The 13688-nt window shown below is 35.0% G+C and overlaps 1 protein-coding gene across 1 annotated transcript; it reads right to left on the bottom strand.

The window, feature by feature from the left end:
- Positions 1-105: 105 nt before the first annotated feature.
- LOC100378521 (putative ATP-dependent RNA helicase DDX47) lies at positions 106-13688 on the bottom strand. The gene is made up of 12 exons (XM_002735222.3): positions 13596-13688; positions 6028-6121; positions 5094-5282; positions 4517-4659; positions 3966-4085; positions 3294-3410; positions 2616-2762; positions 1898-1974; positions 1126-1186; positions 802-872; positions 383-512; positions 106-294 (listed from the first exon to the last, which is right to left on the bottom strand). The coding sequence occupies exons 1-12, from the start codon at positions 13677-13679 to the stop codon at positions 187-189; spliced, it is 1341 nt and encodes a 446-aa protein (XP_002735268.1). The 5' UTR covers positions 13680-13688; the 3' UTR covers positions 106-186.

Below are 13688 nucleotides of genomic sequence, written 5' to 3'. Positions count from 1 at the left end.
TGTTTATTCACGCCTCGTGCAATTAATACATCTAGACCAATAACCAACTGAATTTAACTAGAAGATTATACAAGGAACTAATGACGGAGTTGCAAGTCATGGAAGTAAATTGGGATAGCTGTGCCACCATTTTTAATAGATTTTCACAAATTATATAAAAAAAAATCTAATAGTTGAAGTGTTAATTTATTTCTTTTTCATTTTAAATTTTTTCCTGATTCCAGTTGACTCTTCAGAATCATCAAAATCCCCTCTCCTGCCTTTCCTTTTCTTGTCATCGTTGTCCGTCATTTCCTGTAATAATAATAAAGATATCAGTTTCAATTCAACTATGTTGATGGACCATATTTACACAACAGACGTGTGGGATTACTATTCTTACCATTCTGGCATATCTCTGTGCTTCTGTCACTCGTTCTACCAACATCATAACATCTTCTTCTTCTGATGGGTACAATGGCAATTGTTTACTGATCAATTGTTCTATTCTTTGATACAACTCAACATCATATCTGGAAAAATAAAATTTGCAGTTGAGTTTTATGACTTTGTATTTGCGGTCCATCAATCCTGTATATTGTTAAAATATGGCTGCTGAATACATGACATCACCTGCCAGAGACTCCCAGATCAGCATACATTAAAACAATGCTTGCCAGTCTGAAATTTTGAATTCGATGGAAGGAATTGTCACGTGACATGATCAGTAAGAGCATTTCAGAAATATGGCTCCAGACAACATCTTTTTAATTTATATGGCAATGCATAAAGGTACTATTAAGTAAATAATGTGACACTCACTGTGTAACAAAAGTGATGGCTTTTCCTGATTTTCCTGCCCTAGCAGTTCTTCCAACTCTATGTATGTAGTCCTATTTATGGAGATTAAAAGCAAAACATTTTACATTTCCATTGTTAACAAGTTTTTTTTCTTTCATACTTAACGGCATTTACACTCAAAATTGTATTAAAACTTAATATATAGGCTCCACCTTGTCCTTTTATATTTTTGCCATTATTCATCTTTTTTACTGTCTTCTAAGCTGAAAACATAATAAAGTCTATGCCTACATCAGATTTTAACCAGGCCAATACACTTGATACGACATACACAAATTTATTTACCTTTGAATGTGTTGGTATGTCAAAATTGATTACTATGTCAACATGTGGAATATCCAGACCTCTGAGGAAAAAAACACAAAAATTAATCATTTACAAGCACAGAAATGATGCTTTAGTTCAAAAACGCCAACTCAAATTTATACAAATTCTTCATATTTTGTTGAGCAAAAGCCATCAAATAAATGACAATACTAGTTTTAAAATTTTCCTAGTATTGAGTTCCATTTTGAATTTAAACTTGGTCAAAATTCATACAACTGGACGCTTGTCTGTCAAAATTGTGTTGCCATAAATAATCAAATTATTAGTGTCACTATTGGATAACCTTGCTGTACAATAAACACTATAATTATGATACATCTGTCACCGTAACGCTATAAGTTACAGCGTGCCGTAATTTTGCAGTATTGTACTGGTTATTTTCATTCTACCATATAAGGAAACGTGAATTCCAAATATGGATCGATTATGCACGTAAGCGTCCTCTAATAATAAAAACAAACATGGCCGCCTCCAGGGTTTGACCCAAGCCCACACAAAAAAGTTTGCTGATTCTGTTTTAAACTTTTTGTATTTGGGCATTCCCATGATGTATTCCTGGGAGGAAATGAAGCATAACTCAGACAGTACACAGTCATATCGACAGATGCACAGACCGCTGCTGCGCATCGATCGATACTCTCGCTGTACTGTCTTCATGCATACTTTGCAGTATCCTCTTAATAACCTCATATTACCTTTTTTTGTTAACTGTACAGTGTGAGAAGATTACCTGCTGGCAACATCAGTTGCTATGAGAATTGACCTGTCCTTGCCTTTGAACTTATTCAACATTCCAAGTCTTTTGTTCTGTTCAAAGAAAATACAAAGTGTAGTCCATGTCGATGAGAGTGAACGCGAACATGACATACTTTGAAAGAGAACGAGAGTATGATCACATGATAACCAATAACCATTGTCATCTTTTGTATTAATCAACATTACACTGATTAAATGAAAGACATCACATAGATGGGTATTACATATTCATGTTAGACAAATCACAAACTAAACTTAATTAAACCTTTGAATGCTGATGTTAACTTTAAACGCAAACTTGTCACCTTTCACGAAATAAACCTGCAAAATTGTTTCTGTATTTTTTCAGAAATGTTGATCAAGACCTTAAATTAATGGTATATTATGTACATTTGATCAAAAATAAACAAAAACACAGACACACTAACTGCAAAGACTCCCATTATGTGCTTTGCACATGGGAGTCAAAAATTATTGAAAAATTTTGCACTGAAAATTTGGTGAATTATAATATTCAAGCATTGTATCCTCAAGTGCTGTACTGCAGTTTAATCTAGAGGTCTGACCACTAATTATAATAAATTCTATGTTAATGGCAGATAATGCCATTTGTTTTGACCGAATTTCTTACAAACACCTTGGTACTATGTCATTATGCATGAGTACACCACAGACATCTACTGTATACGTACCTGGCTCATTTGACCATGTAGGGGTACAGCCGTCAATCCAAGATTACGTAACATCAAAGCAACACGCTGTGTGTTATTACAAGTACTACAGAACACCATGAAACTATTACCAGCTAACTCATTCAATATATAAACCAAATACACATCCTGTAAAACAAGTATACAGGAATTCTGTGATGTTCAAATCAATAGAAAGTCACTAGTGTCACATCACATTTATTATGATTTTCATTTCGAAAACATGGCAGTGAAAGCCTAACATAATGACAACCACAAATCTAAAATCAAAGTTACTGTATTTTCTCTATTAGCAGTGCATGCACTTACATAAATAACAGGGTATGTAGTATTTTAATGATTTTGTATCCTGTCAATGTGATTCATATGAAGGCTTTAATTTTAATCCCTTGAGTGTCAAATTTTGTTCCTACTCAAAATGGGTAAATTTGTTCACATTTTCTCTAATTTTCACTGAATTCATTCTTAATTTTGAACCAAACAGATAAAATGTGATGCTGCTTCTATTTTTCGATCAAAAAAATTGAAATTTTTTGTCAACAATTTCTGTGGAAAGAAGCAGACGACAAATGGAACTATTTTGTGGATGACGCTTGAGGTTAACCTTGGTGCCAAAAATGTTAATAAGCAGTGATAAAGTTCCAGCATGTAATAACTCACCTTGTATTTACTTGGAATAAAAAGATAATACTGCAGTAACTTTTCTACTGTTTGATATTTAGTATTGACTTCTACTTTCACTGGGTTTTTTAATGATGCTCTCTGTAACTTAGCAACCTACAATTATATAATACAATCCACCAATCAGAACAATAGGATGGTAATTTAAATATGAATGTTGCATTTGTTCTATTGGAAGTATATCTCAAATAGAAATGCACATGAAACAAACATTTTTTTTTGCATACTGGATCATTGTTTATTTTGGCCATAGATGCATCTCTAGAGCAAATAATAATTTGTCCTACTAATGACAACAGACAAAAAATCGTTACAGAAAACTTGTTCTTGTGTTGTACATTTCAGCGCAATGTGGAATTGTTTAAAATATTATACAACACCAATGTGTTTTGCCATCATATCAAACTATAGTTATCAACAAGTGCGAGAAAAGTCTTATTTTTATAATACAAGTTAATTAGCAACCCTACTTGAGTATGAGTACTAGAAATGCCTTGCATTACACAAGTCAAGTAAACTGGTGCTTATCAATGATACTTATCAGTAGGTGCATGGGTTTGAATCACATTACCGGGTACTGCCAGCAGTATGAAAGATTTTTCATCCAAAGAGGAAGATTATTTTCAATATAGGCATGTCAGGGAGACTCACCTTTTTAGTCATGGTTGCCGAGTATAGATAAGTCCTTCTTTCTCTTGGAATCACTTTTAAAATCTTATCCAATTCAATCTCAAAATCCATGTTTAAAATCCTGTCAGCTTCATCCATCACCTATGCATATATGTAAATAAGCAGTAATTATTATTTCTACACATAACTACATATATGACCCCTAGGGGTCATACATCCTGGCATTTTGTAGAGGTATTGTCTAATATTCAATTTTTGCAATGTTACCGATAAGCAGTTTTTGAACATTACGCTGCTTGCATGTTGTTGGCAAAATTATTAAAATTTCTCAGTTACACCTCTAGAAAGTACCAGGATGCGTGACCAGGTCACACATTTACGTAACAATGTTTGTCTAAATACATAAAATTGTTACAAGAATATAAATTTAAAGCCTGTACCCTGGTGAATTTTACTTTTTTAGTAACCACTCAAGGCATTATTCAAATTAATACTATAACAGACCAATGAATGATTGATGCACTTGACATGTGACAATATCAAACCAATCACTGGCTTGGATTATAACCTACCAAATATTTAACAGATCTGAGGTTAAATCCCTTTGTATTTTCTAAATGATCCACTAATCGTCCCGGTGTTGCTACGACAACATGTGGTTTCTTTGCCAGCTGTAAAGCCTGTGACATCATATCAATACCACCTACAACCACAGCTGAAAATAAACATTTGTAGACGTTACATAGCTGTGACAGTCATTGGTACATATAGACCAGTGTATCTCTTGATAGACTGGGTTGTGTAGATCAGCTGATGTTTGAGATGGAAGGTGATTGGATTGTGTATATTTACTGATGTCCGAGATAGAAGGTGATTGGGTGGTGTAGATCAGCTGATGTTTGAGATGGGAGGTGATTGGATGGTGTAGATCAGCTGATGTGTGAGATGGAAGGTGATTGGATGGTGTAGATCAGCTGATGTTTGAGATGGAAGGTGATTGGATTGTGTATATTTACTGATGTTTGAGATGGAAGGTGATTAGATGGTGTAGATCAGCTGATGTTTGAGATGGAAGGTGATTGGATGGTGTAGATCAGCTGATGTTTGAGATGGAAGGTGATTGGATAGTGTAGATCAGCTGATAGTTACCACATTTGATTCCAATTGCTGATCCAAGGGCTTCAAACTGTTCTGATATCTGGAATGCCAATTCTCTTGTGGGCGTTAATATCAATGCAAATAGCCTTTGTGGGTGTTCTAATAAATCTTGTAATATCGGCAGAGCAAAGGCTCCAGTCTTCCCAGATCCTGTTTCTGCTAGACCTATTACATCTTTCCCTGTAATACAGAAGCCCACAAATAATTTTATTGAAAACAAAATATTATTTTATTTTACAAATTATTGTTTAACCTGCAGTTCTTCATTTAGATATAGTCAGCAATATTGTATAGAGCTTAATTTAATTTTCGATTATTTTGCTATTAATGTGCATAAATTAAAATCTTGTGAATATGTTAAGTTGACAATAAAATGTATTGTAGTGAATATCCCAGCAATAATAAATCTGCTAAAATAATATTTAATCAAGTAAATATCTCCTCCTTTTTTAATAATTGGGTTAGTTTCGATATGGGTAACATCACAATAGGAATTAATGGTACCACAAAAGTTGCAAAATTGAATTTGAAAATAGAATATTGAATTTATAATCCCTAATTTGTTTTCATCATTGATTAAATTATGCATCATTTACATCAGCTTCTGGTATAGGATTTCAATATTTCCAAACAAGACAGACTTGAGTTTGCATTGCACTGGGATCTCATCATTATGTACTGCTTTGAAAGTTATACTTAGACAATAGAAAGAGATTGTCTTTGCTTTAACCATGTGTCAGTGATGATGTATGATTGGTCAATGTTTCATGTAATATAAAAACTCCTTTAGTTTAGTCTTATAATTCATGTATCTAGTTCTCATTCAATGGTTCATAGACTGATGTATTATTTGATAGAAATGCAATTTCAATTGTACATGTTATGCTGAATATCATTATGTAACATCTAAGGATATAATTCATACCTTCCAACGCCAGGGGAATGGATTCTCTCTGTATTTTTGTAGGTTCTTTCCATTTCAACTGCTCACATGTTTCACATAATACATCAACAAGTCCCTGTAATTTATAATAATAATCTATACTGAAGTGATGTCTTTTTGATTTTCATTATTGGAAAAGTTATATAAGTAAAAGCAATAAACTTGATTCAACCAACTGATTTATACAAACGAGTGTAACTCTTGTTTGAGTTTACATCTATTCATCCATGGCTTTATTAAAATTACAAATAAATTAATATGTACATTTTAGACTTTAGCATGATACAAAAACATTGATTACAGCTTTGATACTGTGTTGATCAGTAGTCGTCTGACAACAACAACAACAAAATAATGTTGTTTTTTTTCAAAATTTGCTATATTCTGAAAGACGAAGGACTACACCATGTAATAACCTGTCATGTATATATCAGAGAACTGCAATCCATGGTCATGGCGTTAACGCGGCCCAGTATCAGGATTAGGAGGAATAACAACTTCAGAATAATAAGACATTTTTTGGTTATCCTAGGTGTGGGGCATAATACCGAGCATAGCAAGAGCAATCAACAGCCATTCTTGAAGCAAGATCTATAGATAACATTTGTATATACATGTATAAGATAAGATAAGATAAGATAATTCTTTATTACAACCATATTGAAAGAAATTCAATTTAGGTGAATACAAATGTAATAAAGGTATAACAAACTATTCTAAAAAACTAAAACTATACTTAGCATAAAGATATAGTAAAGAAATATTACTGGTACTTGAAGATAAAAATTTGAATATTACATTTCCATGAGTTTTTGTTTAACATTGATAATATTGTTTTCTTGTTGTATATGCTGTTTTGATGTATTTAATTAATTCTTTTATCAATGGTCTATTCTCAGCAGTCTGTTTTCTGTATTATTTGCTTGAACAAAATTTTCAATTGATTCTGAGAACTTTGTGTATAATCTTACTCTGGCCTCAGTGCATGATGTGAACAAGTGTAGCTCATCTTCAGTAATATTACATTTTGCACATTTCCTATCTTCAATTTTTATTTTTGGTTTTTGGTGTCTTCCAGATTCAATGATTAATTTATGTGCACTTAGTCTTAGTCTAGAAAGAAGGCCAGTATCCTTTCTGTTTTGTACTGTTTGTACTAATATGAAAAAAAATCAAGTGAAAAATGTTCTGGATAAGGAAACACCCACGTCCAATTTCTTGGCCGACTCAGAACGAGGCTCCAGCTGGCGAACCTATGATGGGTAATTGAACGTAGTGAATTAGCATACAAGGGTGATTTGTGACGTCACAGGCGTGAATTTGTCATCGTTTCACAATGGTCGCTATACGCATGCAGTGCTCTGAAAGCGGCACGGAATCTATCTTATCATCATCTGGCGAGAGTTGTGAGATCGAGGAATATGATGACAACGAGAGATGTCACGATTTTGTTTTAGAGTGCCAGGGACAAAGTGGCCCATACAGGTTTGAACCTGCGAGAAAAGTACGCAATGTGGGTGACCGTGTACCTCCCCAAAATGACTGACGATTCAGGCACAGAGTTTGAACATTGTGACCGAAAATCTTAACGTTGTTATTTTTATTAAACTCCACCTGAACAATGTATCGGTAATGTTAGAAAATCTGCACTCTAAAATATAAATTTGTGTGCGTTCGATACATCACATGTTCTATTTCCGGTAGGACAAATACCTACAACTGCAAGATCGAAACACATGAACCTGTACTGATAAATGATTCGGGCATAAAATGAGCACTAACGCAGATAACGTTATAAGGAGAAGGTCCATCCCAATATTTCCTGGTGTTCTTGACTGCTTTGGTCCACTGATGTCGTAAATTTGAATCTTTTGGGAACGCATTTGCGCGATTGCCGTGTGTGTTACTACACCCGCCAACAACACAGCGTTTCCCCATGATAACGATCGTGGTAACTCGTTGTATATGCTGGTTTACTAAACGCGTGCGTATGGAAAATGATAAAACATCTTGTCTGCTAGCTATCTCCTGCTTTATTGTCTCGTTGGTGGCGCCATTATATACCCTTTTCACTTGATTTTTTTTTCATAATGTTGTTTATAAATAAATTTTGCACACAAAAAAAGTCAATTGGCCTTATTCAGTTACACTTTTAAGTATTTGGCAATTTCAATATATAGAAGGGAGTATGGAAGAAATCTATATACGATACTCTAAGAGTTTGGACCAGTGCCATTTCTGTGCCATTCGGCTTGTTGTTTTAACAAATTATGCAAAGTGAGACAGCTCATTCATGATAAAGCACCTACTGGATGTTGTTCAATGTTAAGGCAATCATTTTCTGGCAACAGACTGAAAATATTTCAACTTTGAATAGTGTTTCGGGTCAAATTTTAATCAGCGGAGACGCAAGAATTGTGTGTGGCACCAACTTGATATATATACTAAATCAGAGGTACATTACTTGGGGTTTGTAACTCCGGTGACATGATACCAAGATCCCATCACAATCTCGCTCTCGCATAAGCGTTCCAACTCAGAAAAAATGCGCATGCGCATGCCCGAGGTAACTAGGATACTGGGATGTCCAGGTGGATCAAAATAGCTGCCCACGATATGACGGATTACGAGAACTATATTTTCTGTACATTTTCGATGTATTACATTTTTCACTATGATAGTGACAAGAAAAGTTTATTTTTTTCATAACAAACCTTGAACATTGATATGCGTCATGTCAGAAGGTCGTAGCCTCAGTCTCGCTATCTACGAGAAGAGACTTGAATGGGATCTTGACATGATGTCACCATACAGTACTATGCGAGTTGCAAACCCCAAGTAATGTACCTCTGACTAAATCTAGTGATTTTTCTCATTCCCACATATCTCAACAAGGTGGAAAGGTCAATGCTGAGTACGTCTTCAGTCTGTTTACAAGGTCACCACGTGACTACTTCCGGCACAACATATATTGGGACAGCCATCCGCGAAAATGTGATGTACTCAAGAAAAGTGGATTTTCTTTATGTTCATCACATTTTCGCCATTTGAAATATAGGTATACATGCTTATTTGTAGACTAGATATCACACACGTGGCGAAGACAGAAGACAACATACAACCATGCAACTTCGTTGCAACTACTAGATCGCCATGCCCCGTTGTGTCGTCACCGGAAGCGCTGTCCCAGCACAGACCTGTGTCATATGACGCCTTACTAGCCGATTTTGGCTAAAATTCCGCTCCGGCGCCTCTTTACAACAGTGTTTATATGCGGAACTTGATATTGCTTTTTTACAATTTGGGTTGCCTTTGAATCACATATTTTAGTGAAACATTGTTTATAGAGTGAAATATTATTGTCATACATAATTCAATCTTTGAAACAACAGAAACTAACACATAATAACGATAATCAAAGTTGTGTTTGAAGTTCGAAAGTAGTTGCGTTATTTCCGGTTTCAACTAGTTCGAAAATATAACGTCCTTGAGCGCAATAAAATCGCGCGTAGGACTCCATCCGAACCAGACTCGGCAGGACTCCAGAAGACGTACCTACACTTTATGCAAATTTTTTTTTAATTATGCTAATTTATTCATGACGTAGCAGTTTCTGTGCTCATGAATATTCATTAATTTGTGGGTCAATACATTTTAAAAGGGGCGATATATTATTTTGGGGGGAAGAGTTAGAAAGGGGGATCAGTAATCATTAGGGGGTCAATACAAAAGAAGGGACCCATTTGGAGAGCAGCCATGCTCCTCGTGTCTGTTGTTGCACGTGACCTACAGCTGTCAACTGTGTTCGTTCTTCGTCGACTTCGACGTGATTCGAACTTGCGATCTTTGAGTTCCCAGCGCACTGTCTTGTCCACTGTACCACGAGTGTCTTCACACAAATAATAGGATTTAAGTCCTATTCATAGGAGCACTGTCTTCACTAGCATTCAAAAATCTAACTAAACATACTGGATTCGAACCAGCGATCGCTCACATTGCTGACATAGTACAAATCAACTGAGCTATGTGGGTAGTCATGCAAATTGAATAATTTTTTGTCATATTTAGCTTTATTGCCAAATAGTGTTTGCGAGAAAAAGATGGGCAGGCAAGGGAATTGAACCCGGCTCCTCCTGATCACTATGTAGAGAACTGACCCACAAGACCACGATGGATTGACTGGTTGTGTTTGCAATTGATAAAACTATACAGTGTGTATATATATAGAAATACAACATATTTCTATTATTGAGTTACAATTGTCCAAAAAATTGGCAATTTTGTGTTTTTACTTGTGTAAACTATATACATGGCATAACCCGTTAGTGTACATTTTGCCAATTGGGTGTTTGCCATTTGCGTTGCCCATACCTGACCCGACCCTAACCCTAATGCCAAGACACATTCCTGTTAATAATTCCGTTGCCCATACCTGACCCGACCCTAAACCTAATGCCAAGACACGTTCCTGTTTATATTTGCTCAATAATGATACTCTGTTGTGCACTGTCTGCAGGTAAGTTGCATTGATGTCAACTGATTAAACAAGTCGTGTTTAAGTAATTTCCACTATTAACAAGTGGTTAAATTGTGACAATAAATGTGTGGACAAATATTTGAGATTAATTTTGGTGTAGACAACTCGTTTAATTATTTTACACCATTACAAGTTGTTAAATTGAGAAAATAAATTTCTCAACAAATATTTAATACTTATTTTGGTGTAAACAACTCGCGTTTGATTAATTCCCACAAATACAAGTTGTTAAATTGAGAGAATAAGTGTGCGGACAAATATTTAATACTTATTTTGGTGTAGACAGCTCTTGTTTGATTAATTCCCACAATTCCAAGTTGTTAAATTGAGAGAATAAGTGTGCGGACAAATATTTTAGACTTATTTTGGTGTAGACAGCTCTCGTTTAATTATTTTACACCATTACAAGTTGTTAAATTGAGAGAATAAATGTATGGACTAATATTTGAGTCTTATTTTGGTGTAAACAACTCGCGTTTGATTAATTCCCACAAATACAAATTGTTAAATTGAGAGAATAAATGTGTGGACAAATATTTAATACTTATTTTGGTGTAGACAGCTCTTGTTTGATTATTTTACACCATTACAAGTTGTTAAATTGAGAGAATAAATGTGCGGACAAATATTTTAGACTTATTTTGGTGTAGACAGCTCTCGTTTAATTATTTTATACCATTACAAGTTGTTAAATTGAGAGAATAAATGTGCGGACAAATATTTTAGACTTATTTTGGTGTAGACAGCTCTCGTTTAATTATTTTATACCATTACAAGTTGTTAAATTGAGAGAATAAATGTGCGGACAAATATTTTAGACTTATTTTGGTGTAGACAGCTCTCGTTTAACTATTTTACACCATTACAAGTTGTTAAATTGAGAGAATAAATGTGTGGACAAATATTTTAGACTTATTTTGGTGTAGACAGCTCTCGTTTAATTATTTTACACCATTACAAGTTGTTAAATTGAGAGAATAAATGTGCGGACAAATATTTTAGACTTATTTTGGTGTAGACAGCTCTCGTTTATTTATTTTACACCATTACAAGTTGTTAAATTGAGAGAATAAATGTGCGGACAAATATTTTAGACTTATTTTGGTGTAGACAGCTCTCGTTTAATTATTTTACACCATTACAAGTTGTTAAATTGAGAGAATAAATGTATGGACTAATATTTGAGTCTTATTTTGGTGTAAACAACTCGCGTTTGATTAATTCCCACAAATACAAGTTGTTAAATTGAGAGAATAAATGTGTGGACAAATATTTTAGACTTATTTTGGTGTAGACAGCTCTCGTTTAATTATTTTACACCATTACAAGTTGTTAAATTGAGAGAATAAATGTGCAGACAAATATTTTGGTGTAGACAACTCTCATTTGATTAATTCCAACAATTACAAGTTCTTAAATTGACAGAATGAATGTATGGACAAATATTGACCATTATATTTGTGAGTAAATACCTGTTGTTTAATTAATTTCCACCTCTACAAGGTTGTTAAATTGAGAGAATAAATGTGTGGATAAATATTTGATACATATTTAGGTGTAAGAACTCGTGTTTGACCAACTAACACCATTGCAAGTTGTTAAAATAATGAAATAAATATACTGGTATCATTGGATATTTGATTTAATTGTGAAACTTTCTAACAAAATGTTAACAGCTGGCTTCGAACCCTCAATCAACAATTCCGCAGACACAGTATAAATTCCACAACACCACAGAAGATATTCGTCTGTTGCCTGAATTGTTTTCGTAATATAGGGAACGCCATCGACACTTTAACAAAACTTACCTTTACTTGGGTCTTGTTTATCTCTTGTGACTAGAAACTGTTGAACAAATTGCTCGTCGTCCAGTTTAAGACGTAAGTTATTTTATTATTTATTCATTCAGTTTTGTACGGTGGAGTTTTGTGAGGTTTATTATTTTTTCGTGACGTTCTTTGCTTACTTGTTTACGGTTTGAGAGATTTCAGTTTATTTGATTTACGTTTTTACGGTAGCTCTGAGCGGGACTCGAACCCACTGTCTTTTCAAGCTAATTTTCTTTTATTTTGATGGCACGCTTGTGTACCACGCCACGACGTTGGTCGTTAAGTGGTGTTCGTTTTTCTAACTACTCCAGTGTTCCGATGAGTTGAACGGAAAAGCCAAAACGATTGCTCGTTTCTGATTGCTTCGGTTCTGGTGAGTGTGTATCTCGTGTGATTCGAACCCATGTCGTTTGTAATGGGCGGTTTTTTATTTCCCATGTTGGCTACACCGTAATATGCAACCACTTCCCCGTTTTATTGTGATTTTGAGAGTGTTTAATGATGTCTTCCTCGCCCGTCACGCCATGACCCAGTTTCAACCACACGGCCATTTTGTAACAAGTGCGTGACCCTCTGCGTCACCCGACTGACTATATGATCGTTCTGTTCAACTGTTAAGCTAGGATTTATTACCGTTATTATCATTATATTGTCACATGATTTATTTTACCTTATGTGTAATGTCGTAAGTATCTTTATTGTAATTTGTATATACCAATTCGTATATACCAAGGAAACGACCCCGATTGAAGGTCATGTATTTTGTGACGTCACCAATTCGTGTGTAGGTACGGCTTCTAGATCCGTGCCCCAGACTCTAGCAGCGTAAACTTATTGCAATTTGCGCAATTTAGGCCCAGTTTGTTCTTACAAGTTTTCTAAGTTTCATTTATCATTATTTAGTAAACAGGCACATGAAACGATTTCATATATCCGTAAAATACGTGCTAACCGACGACTGACTAAAAAACGTTCGAAGTTTCGAACAAACTCCCGGCACACCTTGCGTGATATGCGTCAGATCGGTGTAGAAGACGCCGACCTGCAGCGTCAATGCGCCATGCCCAGCATACCCGACCGGAAAAACACATCGGATTTGACAGTACACACGGTCACAAACAACAGAACATTTTACGTATTATGTCCACCTGTACATCATGCTGGTTCCAGTGATACATACTCACCAAAGACTTGAACGTCGCAGGTTCTTGTGCGGTGGTTTCCTTCTGATCATCGGCAGCACTTTCGACAGACACGGTGGCAGCCATCTTGTTATT

This window comes from Saccoglossus kowalevskii, chromosome 8, assembly GCF_978046115.1.
Source record: "Saccoglossus kowalevskii chromosome 8, keSacKowa6.1, whole genome shotgun sequence".
NCBI lineage: Eukaryota > Metazoa > Hemichordata > Enteropneusta > Harrimaniidae > Saccoglossus > Saccoglossus kowalevskii.
The sequence above is the reverse complement of the archived record's forward strand: the minus strand, read 5'-3'. Positions and strand labels throughout refer to the sequence as shown.

Excerpts from the sequence above, each read along its gene's own strand:
- LOC100378521 (XM_002735222.3), bottom strand. The coding sequence starts at position 13,679 with ATGGCTGCCACCGTGTCTGTCGAAAGTGCTGCCGATGATCAGAAGGAA. Across the intron at positions 2,763-3,293 it reads TTATTCCAAGTAAATACAAG|GATGTGTATTTGGTTTATAT; the intron begins GTGAGTTATTAC and ends CTTGTTTTACAG. Across the intron at positions 295-382 it reads CACAGAGATATGCCAGAATG|GAAATGACGGACAACGATGA; the intron begins GTAAGAATAGTA and ends TTATTATTACAG.